The sequence below is a fragment of the Stegostoma tigrinum genome, chromosome 28 (genome assembly GCF_030684315.1).
Source record: "Stegostoma tigrinum isolate sSteTig4 chromosome 28, sSteTig4.hap1, whole genome shotgun sequence".
NCBI lineage: Eukaryota > Metazoa > Chordata > Chondrichthyes > Orectolobiformes > Stegostomatidae > Stegostoma > Stegostoma tigrinum.
In genome coordinates, this window is record NC_081381.1 from 24342757 (window position 1) to 24361372 (window position 18616).

General features: G+C 43.1%; 1 protein-coding gene across 9 annotated transcripts in view; it reads right to left on the reverse strand.

Annotated features, from left to right (window-relative positions):
- camta1a (calmodulin binding transcription activator 1a) overlaps positions 1–18616 on the reverse strand; it is a 1145933-nt gene that overhangs the window by 112692 nt on the left and 1014625 nt on the right. For 7 of the 9 annotated variants that reach the window (XM_048561404.2, XM_048561406.2, XM_048561403.2 and 4 more), the window contains 2 exons: positions 6807–6947; positions 1122–3001 (listed from right to left, as the gene is read on the reverse strand). In XM_048561404.2, the coding sequence (XP_048417361.1) occupies positions 1122–3001; positions 6807–6947 (2021 nt within the window). The remainder of the gene's footprint in view (positions 1–1121; positions 3002–6806; positions 6948–18616) is intronic. The other 2 variants (XM_059655607.1, XM_048561407.2) reach the window with 1 other exon arrangement.

An 18616-nucleotide genomic window follows, 5' to 3' on the forward strand; every position in this document is an offset into this window, starting at 1 on the left:
AATGTATAGGAGTTACAACATTCTGGGTCTGGTTCCTGCTCCTGGCTCCATCTGGAAAGTGTGCATGTGAATGACTATCAACTAAGGTGGTTCAGGAGGTGCTGCTAGATGGGTACAGAGATACAGATTTGGTTCTGTTGGACATTATTATGTCCCCATAGGCAAATAAACTGATGGGCATTTAGTAACTGAATGGCAATCACAGCCACAAGGACAGAGGTGAGTGACAGAATGGGAAAGAATGCAAGGCTTCAATGAAAGGCATTTCAACCAAAGCAAAGTATAAAACAAAAACTGAACTTTTTTCTGATCCAGTTCGTAATTGACAGACAAACCAAATGCTATCAAAGAAAGTATCACAACAGTAGGAGGAAATTCAACCCATCAAACACATTCCACTGTTTAATGACACTATGGCTGATTTGTAAATTCCATTCACCATCTCAGCCTAAATCCCTCAATAACTCAGCCAGCAAAACTTTATTTATTTAGGATCTAGATAGTTTCCAATCAACCCTGTTCAGAGATGCTATTATGTACCTTTGGAGCTGGTGGGATTTAAGCACTGGCTTCCTGGCTCAGAGGTAACTGTGCCCCAACAGCCCTCTTTGATGTCAAATTTAGAGTGATAAATTGGGAAGGGTGTGAAAGTGCAGAAGAGGGTATATAAGAGCTCTACTGGGGTAGTTCCAGGGACAAAAATTCTGTCAAGAGACAGGAGAAACTGGCAGTCTTCTCCTTAAGAGCATGGTAGGCCAAGAAGAGACTTGTTAGAGGTGTTTAAGACCATGAAGGGTTTTGACTGGGAACAATTCATTTTTATTCACTCAATGACTGAAGTGTTGATAAGGAGAGGGGTCAAACTTAAGGTGAATGTGAAAAGAACCAGCTAGGACATGATTAGGTGTGGAAACAGAGTCAGTAGTAGCCTTCAAATGGAATTGGATAAATACTACGGAGACAGGCAAAATCCAGAGATTTGACAATACAGCAGGGAAGTGGAACTAACAGGATTGATTGATAGTATCAGTGGGCCGAATGGGGTCTTCCTCCACTGTACTATTCTATCATTCTTAAATTTCTGAGAATGGGATTAATCCCCACGCACAGCGCCATCTCACCTCAGGGTAAGACCACTCAGGGGAATAATCCGTCACCATGAACAAGCGTCCATTCTGTTGCAAGGACCCCAATGCCCCTTGGGTTGGGACCACCTCAGACACGTGCATGTAGGTCATGGAGTTGCCCCCATTCTCCCCTCCATTGAGCTGCAGACCCTGCTGCTGCTGCTGCTGTGGCTGCTGCTGGGGGCTGCAGCAAGGGATACAGATCTCAGCTTGGCTGAAGGTGGCTACTCTAGCTCTCTCTTCTTCTGACTGCTGCATAGTGCCTGCAGCACCCGTCTCGCTAGTCACCAGCTGGTGCCCGTACAGTGTGCTGGCGCCACCCTCCACTGATATGAAGTCATTGATCAGGTCCGAGAACTGGTTGCTGAAGGAGATGTCAAAGTGGTCCAGGTTGAGCTCCATGTTGGCTGAGGGCCCAAGGCTGTGGTGGGCCACTGGGTACAGTCCTGATACCATGTTTCCCTGGAGGATGGGCAGCCCGTTGCCCCCAGCTTCTGCCTGGATGTAATGCTCGGTGCTGCAGGCTGGCAGCTCAGCAGACTTCAGGAGGCCCTCACTTCCCTCTGACTGAGCTGCTGTTTCCATGGGGACCTCCGCCTCGGCTGCAATGGGTTGGAAGTTAGCTTGGAACTGCAGCAACTGCAGGGAGGGGGTGGCCTCCATACGTCCCTGCTGCACGGGACCGTTACAGCTAGATGCAGCCTGTGTGGGCGACTCTGTCTTGACGTTGGCCAGTCCCAAGCTACTGCTGAAAGGGCCTCCACCATCACTTAGGCCATTGCTGTGTGTGCTAGCCTCCAGCTGGTGGCCCTTGTTGGCCTCCTGAAGGAAGAAGCTGGGAGAAGGGTTCTGGTGAACATGGGGGCTCTGGACATTCTGTGCATAACCTGAAGAGAAGTCCTTGCTAGAGTCAATAGCACTGAAGTCCATTTGCTCCAGTGTGGTGCTGGGACTGAGTCCCCCAGATGACAGCAAAGCTGAACCAGGAGTCAAGGAGATGGATGCAGGGGTGGAACTACTTTGGAATCCTTCCTTGGACATCTGCTGCTCAAAAGAATTATCCTCGGTCTTGATTTCCTTCACTAAGGGTCCGCTGAAGCAGTAGCCGCCCTCGTTGCCTGGTGACTGTCGTGAGGTGCCACTGCTGGTGTCATTTTTCAGAGCCCCTCCTCCATAGGTTTGGCCTTGTTTGGGGTTATTGAGGAAGCAGTCAGGGTCAAAGTTCATGCTGGCCTCTGGGATCTTCTCACTGCTCTCCAGGGTGGAGGAAAGCACCAAGTCCTCTGCCACACCTGCCGACATTATGGACAAGCCATCGGGGTTGCCAGTAGCTGCCGAGGAGGCAAAGGCAAACTTATGCCCATCCGAGTTGACGGCCAAGACCAGCCCTTGGGCCCCAGTGTCTGAGGCAATGAGGTGCTGGCCAGGCCCTGCACTGGGAGACATGGTGTACACTGCCTCGTTGGTCACCTCTGACATGAAGACAGTGGCGTTCTGAGATAGACTACACATGACAGAGGCCACAGCCATGCTGGAGACACCAGTGATGGCTGGACTATCGGCCATGTCTGTTTCACTGTTTAGGCCACTGCTGATGGAGACTGGGGAGTTCTGGGTGGTATCGGGCACCTCCACCTGGTTGGTGGAGGAGACCTCGGTGCTGTTCTGGTGCAACAGGACAGGCTTGGCCAATTTCCCATTCCGCTTCTCACGGCTTGAGGCCTTGCCATGTCCGTGGTCATTTTTGCCTTCAGAAACATCATTGTTCTGGACCTCAGGGTGGCTGCTGTAGGTGCCAGTTCGTGGCTCCACCTTTGGTGATATGATGCGGTGTTTGGCACTGTTGCACTTGTGGTGAACGCTGCTTCCGGCACCTAGAGGTTGGGTGGAAGGAGCAGGAAAATAGGTCAGTCAGAGATCAATATTTCATCTTATCCTTTGCCCCAACAACATTATAAACATAGTGACAACAGGGCAGGCGACCTGTACCAGCTAGATTCACAACAACATCCTGTCATGAGATGTTAGCTTAAACTCAGTGGGTAGCATTCTCATTTTGAAGCAGAACATTATGACATCAAGCTGTCAGAATCGATACTGCTAATCCCAGTGCAGTACTGAGGAAACGCTGCACTGTCAGTGATACTGTTTTATGATAAAACATGCTGCTGAGGCCCTATCTTCCATCTCAGATTAATGCAAAAACTTCCATGATCAGTATTTTGAAAAACAGTGCTCAACATCATGGCCATTGTTTGTTCCACAACTACTACTTAAAAAAGGAGGTATGATGCAGTCATTATCGTGAATAATGTCATCACATTACTGTTTGTGGGAGTTTGTTGAGTACAAATGCTACTGCCAAATTTTCTGTATGACGAGTGTGTGTGCACCTGGCTTTGTCTAACATGCTTTGCGACATTCTGAGTCATGAAAGATCCTACATAAATACAAGTTATCCCTTTCTTTAACGTATGCATTTTTACCCCTGTCAGAAGGTATGATTGTGGTAAAGCAGTGAGTTGTCATTTCATGACAGCAAACTCAGAATAAATAGAATATTAGTTCAGACGTTGGGGTCTGGGGAGTGGATGGAGGTGCTGTAGTTGTAATCCATGGGCACTTCACAGTTGACACCATGGCTGATGGGAGTCGAGGTGCTAACTTTCCCACAACCAGTTTAAATTCAGTTGGTAATGCCCTCCCACTGCCCCCTCCTAAATAATTCCAGGAATAGCCCTAGGTATAATTCTTCTCTCAGATTCTCCTTTGAGTATGCGAAGAGAGTCTGCCTCCAATTGCATTTCTTTGCAAAAATTAATCTCTTGATTCTGAGCTGCTTCATCAGCTTTCAATTACTTAAAATTGGGGCCCCTCACCAAAAATCAATGGAACAGATTCCTTTAAATTCTTAAAAAAAGGACCCACAAACTTTTAGTGATTGGAACAAACCATTGGATCAAGTTGCTTTCTTTTCAAGTTTGTGATGTAAACTGAGAGATTAATTATTATTTATTGTAAATTGGATTTCTGGTTTCTGAGTTAGTAGCCAGTAGGTTTTCGAAATGTCTGAAGTTAACAATTAATTTGTAAACATTTCTGTAGCAATGGTGTTTTATTTTTAAAAACACCAAGGCTACAGGAATGCTTACAATTTTTAAAAAATGAGGCCCGGTTTAGAGTAAATGAGTTTATGTGTGCCACTAATGGATATTTGTTTATTTTAGATAAGACTCCAGTTTTGTAACCCATTTACAGAGTGAGACTTTTAGTTTCATTATTTTAAACTTTGAATTTGCAGCAGTCCTATGAAGTCCTTAGAACAGGATGGGTGCATAGAGCAGTGCTCCTGAGAAGGGAAGGATGTTTAGAGAACAATGTTATCATAGCGTGAATAGTGTTAGTCTTAGGCTAGAAGTATTGGGATAAAACCCTGAAGAGGTTACCTAAAGCTCAGCACATTTAAGCAGGTGTATAATGGCTTCACAAAAAAACTATTTGAAGTCATAAGTGACTCGATGATAAATATAGGGTTTCTGGTGTGAGTCTTACACAAGTGGAGAATGGGTACTGTATCAGGGGTGTATTTTGGGCACTCTACAAAAGCTTTATTGTTTCTTTTCAATTTATAAAAGAGTGTTTTGGAATTATATTTAATTTGCATTATAAGCAGATGGTTTGCTTTAATCAATTTTACCTTCATTTCTTTTATTAATAAACTTCAGTTTTACTGTGAAAGTTATGTTTGTAGTATTGTATGCTTATGTTTCAGTGAGAAGCCACTTTGATAAAACCAAAAAAAATCAAAGCATGATCTATTAGGCTAGATTTCTGTCTGGGATCTGAATTGTCCATTAATAACATCAATTGGGATCATAACAGGTATTAAGCCTTTCCTCTATTCAAGAAAACTCTCAGCATTTTCACCTTGACCATCATCTCTAACGGGAATCCTTCAGGACATCAGATAAGCACTGTTTTCCATGTAGTTGCTTCCAGTTTTCCCCTTCCTCATAATGTTTCAATCCAACTCAATTTGGAATGGCAATCAACCTCAAATGTAGGCCTGGATTTATTCATTATTGTAATTAGCTGCAGCCTCAGGCAAATTTCAAAGGGACCATGAGCATAAGGTCCAGAATTTCCTTACTTTTGGTCAAATCTCAAAGTCAATTTTTACTGGATTATTGCTCCTGTATGATATTTTACTGTAGTAAAGGTATTACATAAATATGATTTGGTGCTGCAACACATTTCTGCAACCAATCTCCATTACATTGTGGTTGTAAGTCTGGCCTTTTAAAGTGTATAATTACATGTAACCTTGTGCTTACTAAATTTGTGACACCAGATCTTCAGTCTTTAAGAATGTTACAGATAGGAGGAGTAAATTATAAATAAGATCTCCTTGCAGCTGTTCACCAATACCTCAAATATTTTTATTTAAAGAGTTTTATCAATGCGATTGCCAGTAACTATAGTTTGAAACCATTCCTGGGTATGACAGCATGACATTGTATGTTACACAGGTTTCTGCTCATTAAGCTCGTTGACACAAACCTCACTGTTCACAAAAAAGCATCCTCCAACTCAAGGTCCCCCACCAAACACCTTCTATACCCCCAACTTGCTCCATCTTCACTAATCATCCTCTCTGAGCCCACCATCAGCCATTTCTGATTACTCCCTCTCCTTCAGACTAATCTCTTCGCCTTGCTATTGCACAAACATCATCTTCTCAACACCTCTCCTCCTCCTGCCATGTTTCCAGCAATCCTCTCACTATTATCATAGTGCCCACAGCCTGTCCCAGTTCACAACAGGGAGTAGTAAAGTGTGATGTAATGGCACACTGGGAAGAACCCAGAATGAATCCTCAGCACTGTATTGCCAGAACAACTGTCTTTCAGGATATGTTTAAAATAAAATTCCATCTGCTCTTTCAGCTAGACATATAGGATCCCACAGCATTGATGTGAGGAAAAGAAGGAATTCCTTCCAGTTTCCTGGCCAATACAGATCCCAAATTGTCCACATTGCAGTTAGTGAGAGCTTGTAGTGCTTGAATTAGCTGTCATGTTCCCTATAGGCTACGCTTCAAGGATACTTCATTCACTGTAAAGTGCATACAGCATATCCGGAGGGCACAAAAGGAACTATATAAATGAGTTGCTTTCTTGGTTTTGTTCTGTGCAATATTTGGGACAGTATTGCCAGTCTCCAACCTCCTGGATTACGGAGGGGGGCAGTTCAGGCTCTGATTGTTCTGCGGCCACTTCAGCCCTGTTGAAAAGTCTGTATGACATTAGGAGGTGGACTTGGGTGCTCCCTGATCACTTTGCCTTTAAAATCATGAACGAAATGGCAAACAAGGGCAATCATATTCTTGCAGCAGAGCAACTGAGGGCAGATGAGGACAGGAGAGAGTTCATCTCTGATAGATGCCAATATGGAATAGTGCACCAACACTTGCTGTCTGGACTCACATTGTGGGGAAGTGAGTGGGTTATATGGTGTCTGTGAAGATGTAGTCCAGCAAAGAGTCAGCAGCTTCAGGGGGTGGGAAGGTGTGGGACAGGGCAGTTTTGATGGAAAATAAAATCCCCAAAACTATTGTTGAAAGTTTAAACCACTAAGAGCCACGCGCTAATTGGAAGGGTTACCCCCGGTCAGTCCTACCCAGATTGCCGGTGCACAGGCAGTTGTGAGTGCGAGGCTGCGGCTTGGTCTGATGGCTGTCCAGGATCTGCTGAACGAGCTGCTCCACCGAGAAACCAGCGCTGGTGTTCCCATTACTGCAGGTCCACTTGATGCCGTGAACTGTTGGAAAAATGCAGACACCATGAGAAACCACCTGGCACCGTTGGAGCTGGGCGAGGGCGAATGTGTGGATATTGAATGATGGGTGCCATCTGGTAGATAATGGCTTTGACTGTGCTCCAGTCTGATTAAAGACTACCATGAAAATATGGAGAAGAGATTTAATCACAGGATGCAGGGAGTGTGAGACTGATGGCCAGCGGCTGCCAATTTGAATCACCTCTTCAAAGGACAGCTGCACAGATAGGTGGTTATCAAATGAATTGAAGATCAACAACTTAGAGTGAGATGGCTAATTTCAACCCTAGTTCAGGTGATACCAACGGCTTGCCACTTGTAGACTACAAACTGGCCCATGTTGAACAATGTGGACTGTATTGCTAGATACAGGTTCTGGGTGAATGATGCCCAATTCCTCACAACGGAAAGGGGAGAACAATCCAGGAGTAAAGAGATTAATTTTCCAACGTTGTGTTTCCAGTGGGGAATCTTGCCCATCACGAAGGTGTACCAGAAACTCGGATGCACACGGCATGATTTCCTGACTATTAAAAACCACAGCTGTAAAGCTATTGCCTGAAGAAGCATCACACACTTTTCCATGTGCACCAAGTCCATCACCCCCATGTGATCACTGACCAACACTGGCTTCTGTTCCAACACTGTTTCCATTTAAAAACTGTCATCTTCATACAAAGTTATCTATTCCTTTGCCTTACCCAACTTTGTAACTCCCTTGAGCCCTACTGTCCTCCAAAACCTCTGTAGTCCTTCAATTTCAGCATTTTTACATTCCTCATTTTTCTGCCTCCAGCATTGTGTCCATACCTTGACCTGTCCCAAGATCCGGAATTCCTCTCCAATCATCTCTAGCTCTCTCGCCTCCTCTTAAGGTATTCCTTAAAATCTTACATCTTCGCCACGAGTTTCTACATCTCCACATGGGCCATGGTATTGGGAACCTTGAGATGTTTCACTGTGGTAAAAATGTTGCATAAATCCATGCTGTTTAAAGCCTCTCATAATTATGAGATTATTAGATTGTCCTTTTTTTGGTTGAATGTCAGTTGCTTTATTGTCCCCTCATAACTGAAGCCTTTCCTCCTATTACCATTACTATATTCCTTTCCAGTCCTTTCTAAGTATCCAAAACTGGGTAAGACTTCCTAACTGGCAGGGCCAATAATTCATCTTAGCAGCACAGCATTACCTCTTAACTATTGTACTGTGTTCTTGTACTAATGTAGCTCATAATTATAAAATGCTAGCTCCTACTTCAGCAACCAGCTCTCTTTGAAATCAGGAATAACATATCCTGACAAAATAGTGTGCTCATTTTGAAGCTAAAGAACTAACTGCAGAACACAGGGTTGATTTGGAGGTCAGTTCAGACTCTGTTACAGGGACAATTCCAGTTGATGTCAATTGAGAGAGTGCAGACCTTCTGGCTCCTGGTAATTTTGTGTTTGTGAAGACTTTCTTTATACCTTTTGTTGAACTTTGACAACATGTTCAGCAGAATGTTTGAGAGTTTTGAGAGATGAAGCAGTTTGCAATATTGTAGAAAATGTAAATTGAATTCTCCTTTCAATTCAAACCACAGAATTGCTTCAGCCAGAACAAGAAATGTTAAATAAAACGGCATCTGGGCTGGTAGAAGCAAAACATTAGAGCTACGTTGGGAGAGATAGGCTACAACAGACGTAGATTTCACTGGAAAGAATATCCTCTTCTTTGTCTGAGAAACCTCCCTGAGTTTTCCCCTTTTAGAAGTCTTACCTGTAGTTGTTCTGTTATTCCAGGAGATCTGGTATGAGTCCATCCCAATGCAGATTGTAAATGGTCTGCTGCCTAGTTCCCCCATTCTCCCACAGGCTAAGATCTTGAATGTTAATGCCAAGACTGTCGCTTAATCTTCTCCTTCCCCTGAACTTACCCCCAAGTCCCAGAAGACAACTGGAACCCATTTTGCTAGACAGAGTTGAAAAATATAAAGACATCAATAATAGGTGTATTGAAAGCACTGGCCATTTTTTCCCTTTATCCATTCACAGCATGAGGGCATCACTGGCTAGGCCAGAATTTATTGCCCATCCCTAATTGCCCAGAGGGCAGTAATGAGTCAACCACATTGCTGTGGATCGGGAGCCACATGTAGGCCAGAACAGGTAAGGATGGCAGTTTTATTCCCTCGAGGACATTACTGAACGAGATGGGTTTTCCCAAAATCGGCAACTGATCCATGGTCATCATTAGACTCTTAATTCCAGATATTTATTGAATTCAAATTCCACCAGCTGCCATGTACCCCTGGAGGCTATATTATAGGTACCATTAAACCACAGCAAACAGCTGTTATGAGTGCACTTTCCTTACTTGGTACTCTTGGGAAGATTTGGGATATTTACCACTCTCATTCCATCTCTTCACCAGGAAACCTATAAGGATGATTTCACCTGCTGGTTTTAGCCTTGTACACTTTTTCTTTGGTGATTCCACCTGCCATCCGTTGAAGAATCCCCACTGAAAGTCCAGATACTGAAGGATGGTAATAAAATTGCTTTCACCTTTCATGACCTTTAAGATGCCACAAAGTGCTCTACAGTCAATGAAGTACTTGTGAAATGTAGTCCTGTCTGGAAATTTACATTACCAGTAAAACCAAATTCTTTCATCATTTGCTCCTGCACTAGAATAATATCAAAATCAAATATGAATATATGAAGTAAAAAAAGATGGTGCACCGACCATTAATATCTGGGATCAGGTGTTTACTGTTTCTGTTTACAGTCTATAAAGTTCCTACATGAGTTTCAGCCAGCCTCAAAGCAGCCCGAAACCAGATTGGCCTTTTCACTTAAGAGTGTTCAAAGGATGTGTAGTGTGGGACAGTGGAGCGCAGAGACATGTCTCAGACTGAGGCATAGCTTTGTAACAGTGTAGAAGGAGCTTTAGTCTTCATTTTACCTGTGTTGTATTTGCTCAGAGAGCATTTTATGGGATGAGAGGTTTACGCAGTATCTAACCTGTTCTGAGAAGGCTTACTAAGGTTTTACGGAGAGAGCCCTTTACTGTATCCAATCCATCGTGTATCCATCCTGGGGATGTTATTTATCACTTCAGAATCAGAAGAGTAAAACTCTTATTTTCATTCTTATCCATTAAATAAAATGACACAATCCTGTTCATCAACAAACTTCTTAAAACTACCCCATACTTAGCCATTTAAACTAATCAGGCCTTATGTGAAGCTGTGTTATGCGCAATTGTTCATTGGTCGGCTGTAGCAATTTTGTATTTGCACAATGGCTGCTCATCTACTGATGTTCTCAAGTTGCTGCAGCACGAGGAGACAGACACCAGAGGGCGTTGCTCTCCCATGGAATCTCGTCCACTGGGAGAGACTGTTCTGTCACGACAAAAATAAAGGCAAATAAATCTGACATAGCGCCAGAAGAAACATGGAGAAAAAATTGGTTCAAATTACCCCAGGAAAGGTATATCAACAGAATCTTCACTTCCCTTAAGTCTGCCAGTGGATTTTGCTGCTAAAATTGATCTTGTAAATCTGATGTTTACCACTGCCATGAACACAAAGCAAAGAATTACCCTTCAGACACAATAGAAGAAAGATGTTCAATGAACGTTCATGATTATTTGGTGAACACTTCTGGAATGAGATGTGACTGCTTAATTCCTTTCCCGCATTTCAGTCCCAAAACTAAAAACTGAGAGAGGGTTTCAGTCTGCTATACATGGAAGCTACACCGTTTACCTGGGGACACATTCATTAAGCTGAATCTGGACATTTTCAGCACAGTTTACTAGCAGTCCATACTGAGACTTTCTCAGGGCACTAAATACTTAACCAGAACTTAGGAGTACTGGCTTCAGAGGAAATTTAGAGGTGAGGGGGAAGGATATGAGTTTGTAACTAGCTTCTAGATTCCCAACGGTGTGGAAACAGGCCCTTCAGCCCAATAAGTCCACACGGCCCCCTGGAGCATCCCACCCAGATCCATCCCCCTATAACCCACACACCCCTGAACACTACGGGCAATTTAGCATGGCCGATCCACCTAGCATGCACATCTTTAGGCTGTGGGAGGAAATCGGAGCACCCGGAGGAAACCCACGCAGACACGGGGCGAATGTGCAAACTCCGCACAGACAGTCATCTAAGGCTGGAATCGAACCCGGGTCCCTGGTGCTGTGAGGCTGCAGTGCTAACCACTGAGCCACCGTGCAGCCCCAAGCTAACTCATTTGCCCAACAAGCTAACTCTCTTCACATCACTGATAACTCCCTAACCTCAGGATTGTTTGTGGGGAGAGTACAGAGTTAGTTTTAGTCGATATCTGATCTGTACATACCTGTTTTGGGAGTGTTTGATAGGAAGGTTAAAAGGTAGATAAAGCCACTTGTATTCAGCACTTGTGCTGCTAATTGTTAGCAACCAGCTTTAGTAAATCTGGCAAGACTGCCTTTGGATGTGTGTGACACAAAACAACTTCTTCATATCCAACTGAAGACAATCATTAACTCTTGACAATGCAATCACTACACAAAAAAAATTCTACTTCCAGTATTGATATTTATACCCATTCCTTATCAAAAATACACATACTGAGCTGAACCTCACAGGCAACAGCCAAATCCATTGAATATCCATAAAATGCTGACCTTTGTTGAATTGTGTTGGCACTGGATGAATTACAGAATTCAATTGTCACTTCTGATGTTGGATTGAATGAATCTGGTCACTAATGCACTGCTGGCACTTGTAAAGTGGAATCTACCTGGTGTGCTGGTGCCTGTTGTTGCATTGTTAATGCATTGATAGCTAGTAGCCTCTGAAACTGTGAAATATTTTTACCCCAAGAGGTTCCACATTACAAGTGAACAGTAAATAAAAGTTATACGACACAGAATTTTGATGCTGTTTTCTGTATGGGAATTGTAATAGGTGATATATATTCAGAGGTGACCTTCTTTGATACTTCAGATGCTAAAGATAAATCTACGCAGCACCAGGATGAGAAAGGAACAGAAAGTCAAAGTAAAGACATTCCACCCTGTGAGTACAGAACATGCCTCCATCTCTGGATATCCTTCAGATGGACCTCTACTGCTGCAATTGAAATGCACTGTCCCTTACTACTGAGCTATCTTGAAACTGGCTTACTGCGCATCAGACAATAAACGCCACATCTTTATTGAATGTAATCAAGATATACTGCTCCTCAAAAAATTTCTCTGCTCCATGTACTATGTCCACAGTGGATTCTGTTTCAGCATCTCCAAAGTAAGTTTTAATTATGCTACTAGCCCCGAACTTTCAAACTGGCATGAGTTATTAGCACAGTATTTACTTGGTGCATGTTTCACCCTTTGATCAAAACAATTCATTAAATATCTCTCATTTGCATTTTCTCTTACTGGGCACTTACTACTTGCAACATGTTTCTTTATAACCCTACTGTCAATATTTTTCCATTGATTTTATTGAGTTCTCCATAGTTGGTCTCTAAGGTAGGTAGGTCTGGCCTGTTTAAAGTGTCAGCCATGGCTCAGTGGATAGCATACTTGCCTGAGTTTACATATTTATGGATTAAATGCCACTTGTTCACTGGACTGAAAATCCAACTGCAGTATCCTGAGAAGGTGCTTCGCCTCCATGCCTACTTCTTCAACCGGGAACCTAACCCTCCTTCCACTGACCCCTTCACCCGCTTCCAACACAAGTCCTCCTCCTGGACACCACCCCCAGGCCTCCTACCCTCCCTCGACCTCTTCATCTCCAACTGCCGTTGAGACATCAACCGCCTCAACCTCTCCACCCCTCTCACCCACTCCAACCTCTCCCCGCAGAACGGGCAGCCCTCCGCTCCCTCCGCTCCAACCCCAACCTCACCATCAAACCCGCAGACAAGGGTGGCGCAGTGGTAGTATGGCGCACTGACCTCTACATCGCCGAGGCCAGACGCCAACTCTCCGACACCACCTCCTACCGCCTCCTCGATCATGACCCCACACCCGAGCACCAAACCATCAGCTCTCTGATGAAGGGTCTAGGCCCGAAACGTCAGCTTTTGTGCTCCTGAGATGCTGCTTGGCCTGCTGTGTTCGTCCAGCCTCACATTTTATTATCTTGCACTGTGAGAGGTGCTCTCTTTCGATACAATGATAAACCAATGCACCTTTTAATCTTTCAGGTGGAGGTAAAAGATGCCCTGGTGCTATTTTGAAGGAGCAGGGAAGTTCCTATTGGTGTCCTGGCCAATTTTTATCCCTCAGTAAAACATCAAAAAACCAGATTATGCGGTAAATATGCATTGCTGTTTGTGAGATCTCGTATGTTATTTAAATTAGTTGAAGCTCTTCCTGCATCTTAACAGTGACTATGCTTAGGAAATATCTGATTGAGTATGAAGCATTTTTGAAAAGTGAAAGGCTGATAAATATAAGTCTCACTTCCTCTTTTTACAACAGTGGAAGCTGTTTTCCAGTCATGGGAGGATCTACAACAAGAGGAATTTAGGGGATGCTTCCTCATAGGAAGGATGGTAGGAGCATGGAACTTTCTCCCAAAAAAGGCAGTGCTTCTAGTCCAAGCAATAAATTTAAATCTGTGATCAATAGCTTTTACTAGACAAGCATATTGACAAAGGCTGGAGGGTGCCATTAAGGTACAGATCAACCATTAGTTCAGTAAAGGTTGAATGCAGGGTGCTCATTAGCCTACTCCTGTTCAAATATCCCAATAACAAATTGAATGGGTTAAAAATCAGATGGTTTTTTTTTCCTCTGCTGCCCTCCAGCGTGTCTTTCTGCCTGAATCTATAGCACCCTCAAGAAGCACAACATCTCAGCCTGGTCCCAGCAACCACTCAGCTGGGGCGGAATTCCGAACTACTGCCCTAGCTCAATGCGAGAAAGGAATGACTGGTACCCATCTTCCACTCCTCATGGTACTGACACTCACTGGGATGTTGGTTAGTGAGTATATTTCAGAAAGAATAGGCCATCTGGAGGAGGTAGCAATGGTAGACAGTTTGTTCTCGTGGAACCGTACCCAGCAAAACTCAATGTATTCAGGACAGATGAGAAATGAGTCAGCTAAGGAAACTGGTGACAGAAAAATCAATAAAAATCCTGTGCTGTAGGACATGGTTGCTCAAACAATCTTTCATTGCTTCCAGCCATTTACAAAACCAATGAACGGTGAGACAGAAAATCCACATAAATTTGTGAAAATTTCTTACATTAATTACAGGTTACAACAAGAATATTTTATTTTGACGTCTTGCTAATCGTGTACAATTACTTTTCTGCTATTCTCCTCACGTGCATGTACTACTGCTGGCAGGTTTTTGAATCACAGAGTCCCTACAGTGCAGAAAGAGGCCACTTGGCCCATTGAAATTGCACCAGCTCTCCAAAGAGCATCCCACCCAGACCCAGGCCCCCACCCTATCTCTATAATCCTGCATTAACCATGGCTAATCAACTTAGCCTGCACATCCGTGGTCACTATGGGGTAAGTTAGCATGACTGATCCACCTAACCTGCGCATCTTTGGACTGTGGGAGGAAACAGGAGCACTCAGGAGAGGTCCATGCAGAGACAGGGAGAACATGCAAACTCCACCCAGACAGTCGCCCAAGACGAGTCAAACCCAGGTCCCCGAGGCTGTGAGGCAACAATGCTAACCACTAAGCCATCATTAACCTATTCACGTATATGTTTTCCTCTACGTCTGAAATTTTTCTTTGATACAGTGAAAAGCTTGCTCTACATCATCCCTTTGTAAGTACTAAACATATTAGATACAGAGTATAGATTCCTCTGTTTTGGATTTGTACAGCACAGATTAAATACAATGTAAAGCTCCCTGTCCCAGTGCATGCAACACTTGTTAGATACACAGTGGAGCTTCCACCACACAGTTCAAAATAGGTAGAGCATGCATTAGACATAAAGTAAAAGATTTGGAAAAGACCCTACATCACATTTTAAATTCCCATACCAGCTGCCTTGTCTGGTTTTCAAAATATTGCTGAATTAGGACCATTTTGTTGTTCAATTAGCTCACTAGCACTGCACTCCAGTGACAGGGAGTACCACCAGGAGTGGAAGAAGGGCACTAGTTATCCTTTCCTGGCAGTGAACGGGGCCGGTAGTTGAAGACTTTGTTCCAGCTGAGTAGTTGCCAGGCATGAGAGAGTTACCAGCTGGGACCAGTCGAAGATGTTTGTTGCTTTTGTTGTCATGAATGGTTGCTCTGCAGCCAGCCAACAGAAGGAATTCCATTAACTCCCTTCCTCCTGTCCAAGAAGCAAGTATTCATTACTACTTGTTTTCTCTCTCTCTCCTATCACATAGCCATGTTTATATCAATGCTGCTACTGACCATTTTATTCAACCAGATTCAACTTTTGCTGGCAAAACTACTATATGACACATAGATTTGGATCCAAAGCCACCTCATTTTAAAAAATTGTTTAATCATTCAATAGATTAGCCAATTTATTGCTCATCCCTAGTTGCCCTTGTGTAGGTGCTGGTGAGCTGCCTTCTTGAACTACAGCAGTCCATTTGATTAAGGTACATCCACAATGCCATTTGGGAGGGACGTGCAGGCTTTTGACCCAGCAACAGTGAAGGAGTAACAATATATTTCCAAGCAGGGTACTCTGTGGCTTGGAGGGAAACTTGTAGGTGCCAGTGTTTGCATGCATCTCCAGCTTTTGTCCTTCTCGACAGTAATGGTCATGGGTTTGGAAGGGGTTGCCAAAGTAGTTCTAGTGAATTTCCGCAGTAAATCTTGTAGATGGTGCACAGTCCTGCTATTGGGTGCCAGCAGTGGAATAAATTATTGTTTGTATAATTAGGGACAATCATGCAGGATGCTTGTTTTTCTCCTGGAATGTGTCAAGCTTCTTGAGTGTTGTTGGAGTTGCACCCATCCAGGTAAGTAGGAGCATTTCATCACACTCCTAGCTTGCTTTGTAGATGGTAGAAAGACTTTGGGGATTCAGGAGGTGAGTTACTCACTGCAGAATTCCTAGCCTCTGACCTGTTCTTGTACCCACAGTATTTTTATAGCTAGTCCAGTTCAGTTTCCAGTCAATGGTAAAGCCCCAAGATATTGATCATGGGGAATCAGCAATGTTAATGTCATTTAAAGTCAAGGGGCAAAAATTACATTTTCTCTCATTTTGGATGTTCATTGTCTGGCAATTGTGTGATGTGAATGTTACTTGGCATTTGTCAGTCCAAACTTGTTCAGGTCTTATTGTGTAATGGATCTGAACTGTTTCGATTACAGAGAAGTCATGAATGGTGCTGAACATTGTGCACTCATCAGCTCCTCTCTGCCCTTTACATTATTATTCACCTTGCTTTTATTACTATAACTTAAGTTCCTTGTTATCATGAATACACAGTTCATAAGATCTTAAGAAGTAGGAAGAATAGAACATTCAGTGCATTGCACATGCTCTGCCATTCAACAAGATCATGGCTATTCTGATTGTAGCCTTAACTCCATTCCCCTGACTGCCCCTCACAACCCTTGACTGTCGTGAACATCAAAAATTAACTCAAATTGAAAAATACTTATTTACCCAAATTCCACTGCTATCGGGGACAACAATTCCAAAACCTAGCAATGCTCTGAGAGAAGAAATTCTTCCTCATCTTCATCTAAAATGGGAGGCTTCTGAGTTTTGAAGTGTGCTTCCACATTCTAGGTTCCCTCATTCTGGGAAACACCATCTCAGCATGTACCCTGTCAAGTTCTTTAAGAATCCTCCAGGCTTATGTCAGGTCACCTCTCATTTTTCTAAACTTTAATGAACTGCTCAAACTGGTCACCTGTTCAATGTGCCCTTGTAAGACAGCAGCAGCATCCCAGCTATCAGCCTAGTGAACCTTCTCCACATTGCCTCCAACGCAAGTCCATCCCTCCCTATGTAAGGAGGCTGAAACTATACTCTACGTGTGGTGTCACCAATGTCCCACACAGCTGGAGCAAGATTTCTTCTCTACTGTTTTACTCCATTCTTTGCAATAAACACTAATATTCAATTTGTCTTTCCCGTCACTTGCCGTACATGCATGCCGTTTGTGACACATGCACATGAACACTCTATCCATCTATACTGCTGAAATCTCTCAATTTTAATAATATTCTGCTTTTCTGTTCTTCTTCCCAAAGTCAGCAACCTCATATTTTCCCACATTTTACACTAAATGTTTATCCACTCAATTAACCTTTGCAGCCTCTCTATATTATCTCTCACTTGATGCCCTCTCTATCATCGGCAAATATGACTACAATCCGGACATGCCTTTAATCCAAGTCATTAATAGGGACCGTAAACAATTGAAGTCTCAGCCCCAATGTTCCTTATTAGCTTATGTCCACTCTGTAGATCATCAAGGACTCTGTGAGGCAGCCGTTTCTAGAAGCAAAGCCAATGTGTCAGTATGTGTAGAACCTCGCAGTGAATGTGCAGTCACCCTACTTAGAGGGAACACTGCCCTGCACTGACCAGCAGTTCATGAGTTACAGTTTACCAATCTGAAAAAAAATCATTTACCCTGACCTTCTGTTTCATGTGCATTTACTCCTCTGTCTACGCTAACATATCACTTACATGTATCAGTGTACGGAACACCTTTTGGAAACCCAGAACACTGCATTTACTGGTGCTCCTTTATTCACCCAGCTTGTTCCATCCTCAAAAGACTTTTTCTCCTGCCCTTTTGTTCCTTTATTTTCCCCTGATCTAAGGATCCGTTTTGTATCTTCGACAGAAACAAAATACTTGTTCCAAGTTCCTACTGTTTCTTTGTTTCCCATTATTAATCCTAAGTCTCAGTCTCTAAGGCACGAAGGCTCTGCTTTTACAATTTTTATATTCTTTTGTATTTCTTCAGTTTTTCTCTCATACTCCTTCTTCATTTTTTAGCCATAATTTACTGATTTCTAAAGCTTTCCCAGTCTTGTGCACTGCCATTAATTTTTGTAGAATTGCACATCATTTTTTTCAATCTGATACCATCCCTAATTTCCTTAGTTAGCCGTGGAGTTTTTCTTACACAATCAAAGATATTATGTTGCTCTTCCACCTTTGCAATTTCACTCCAGATTTGCTTTTCTACAGTTTTCTGATTTGGTGGCCTATAGAACACTTTGTAGGCTCCTGTATTGGTCCTTAGCTCTCACCAAATATATTCCATTCTTGATCCTTCCAGGACACCTTTGATCTCCAAGAAAGTACAATTGAGGAACTGATGCCTTGTAGACTTGGCTCTAACTGTGCTCTCAGAGGAATCTTTGACTTCGTCATGATTCAGAACCGGATACCAGGTAAAGAGCAAAATGTGCACCGACTATATCTGCACTGCCTGTCTGATCCTCTTGCTTATATGGCATTTGGCCATATATATAATGAATTTATTTTAGAGTTTGGATTTTGAACTAGTGACGAATGGGATTTTAGTATATGTGTTTGAGGGGTTTAACGATTAGCTTGTCAGTATTTCTGTATCTGTGCTTTTTTGAAAAAAAAAATGATGAGGGAAAAATTTTCTTGACTGCTGATTAGAATTTGTTTACATTGATCGAGTTACAAGCAAAGTAAACACTGAAGCAGCAT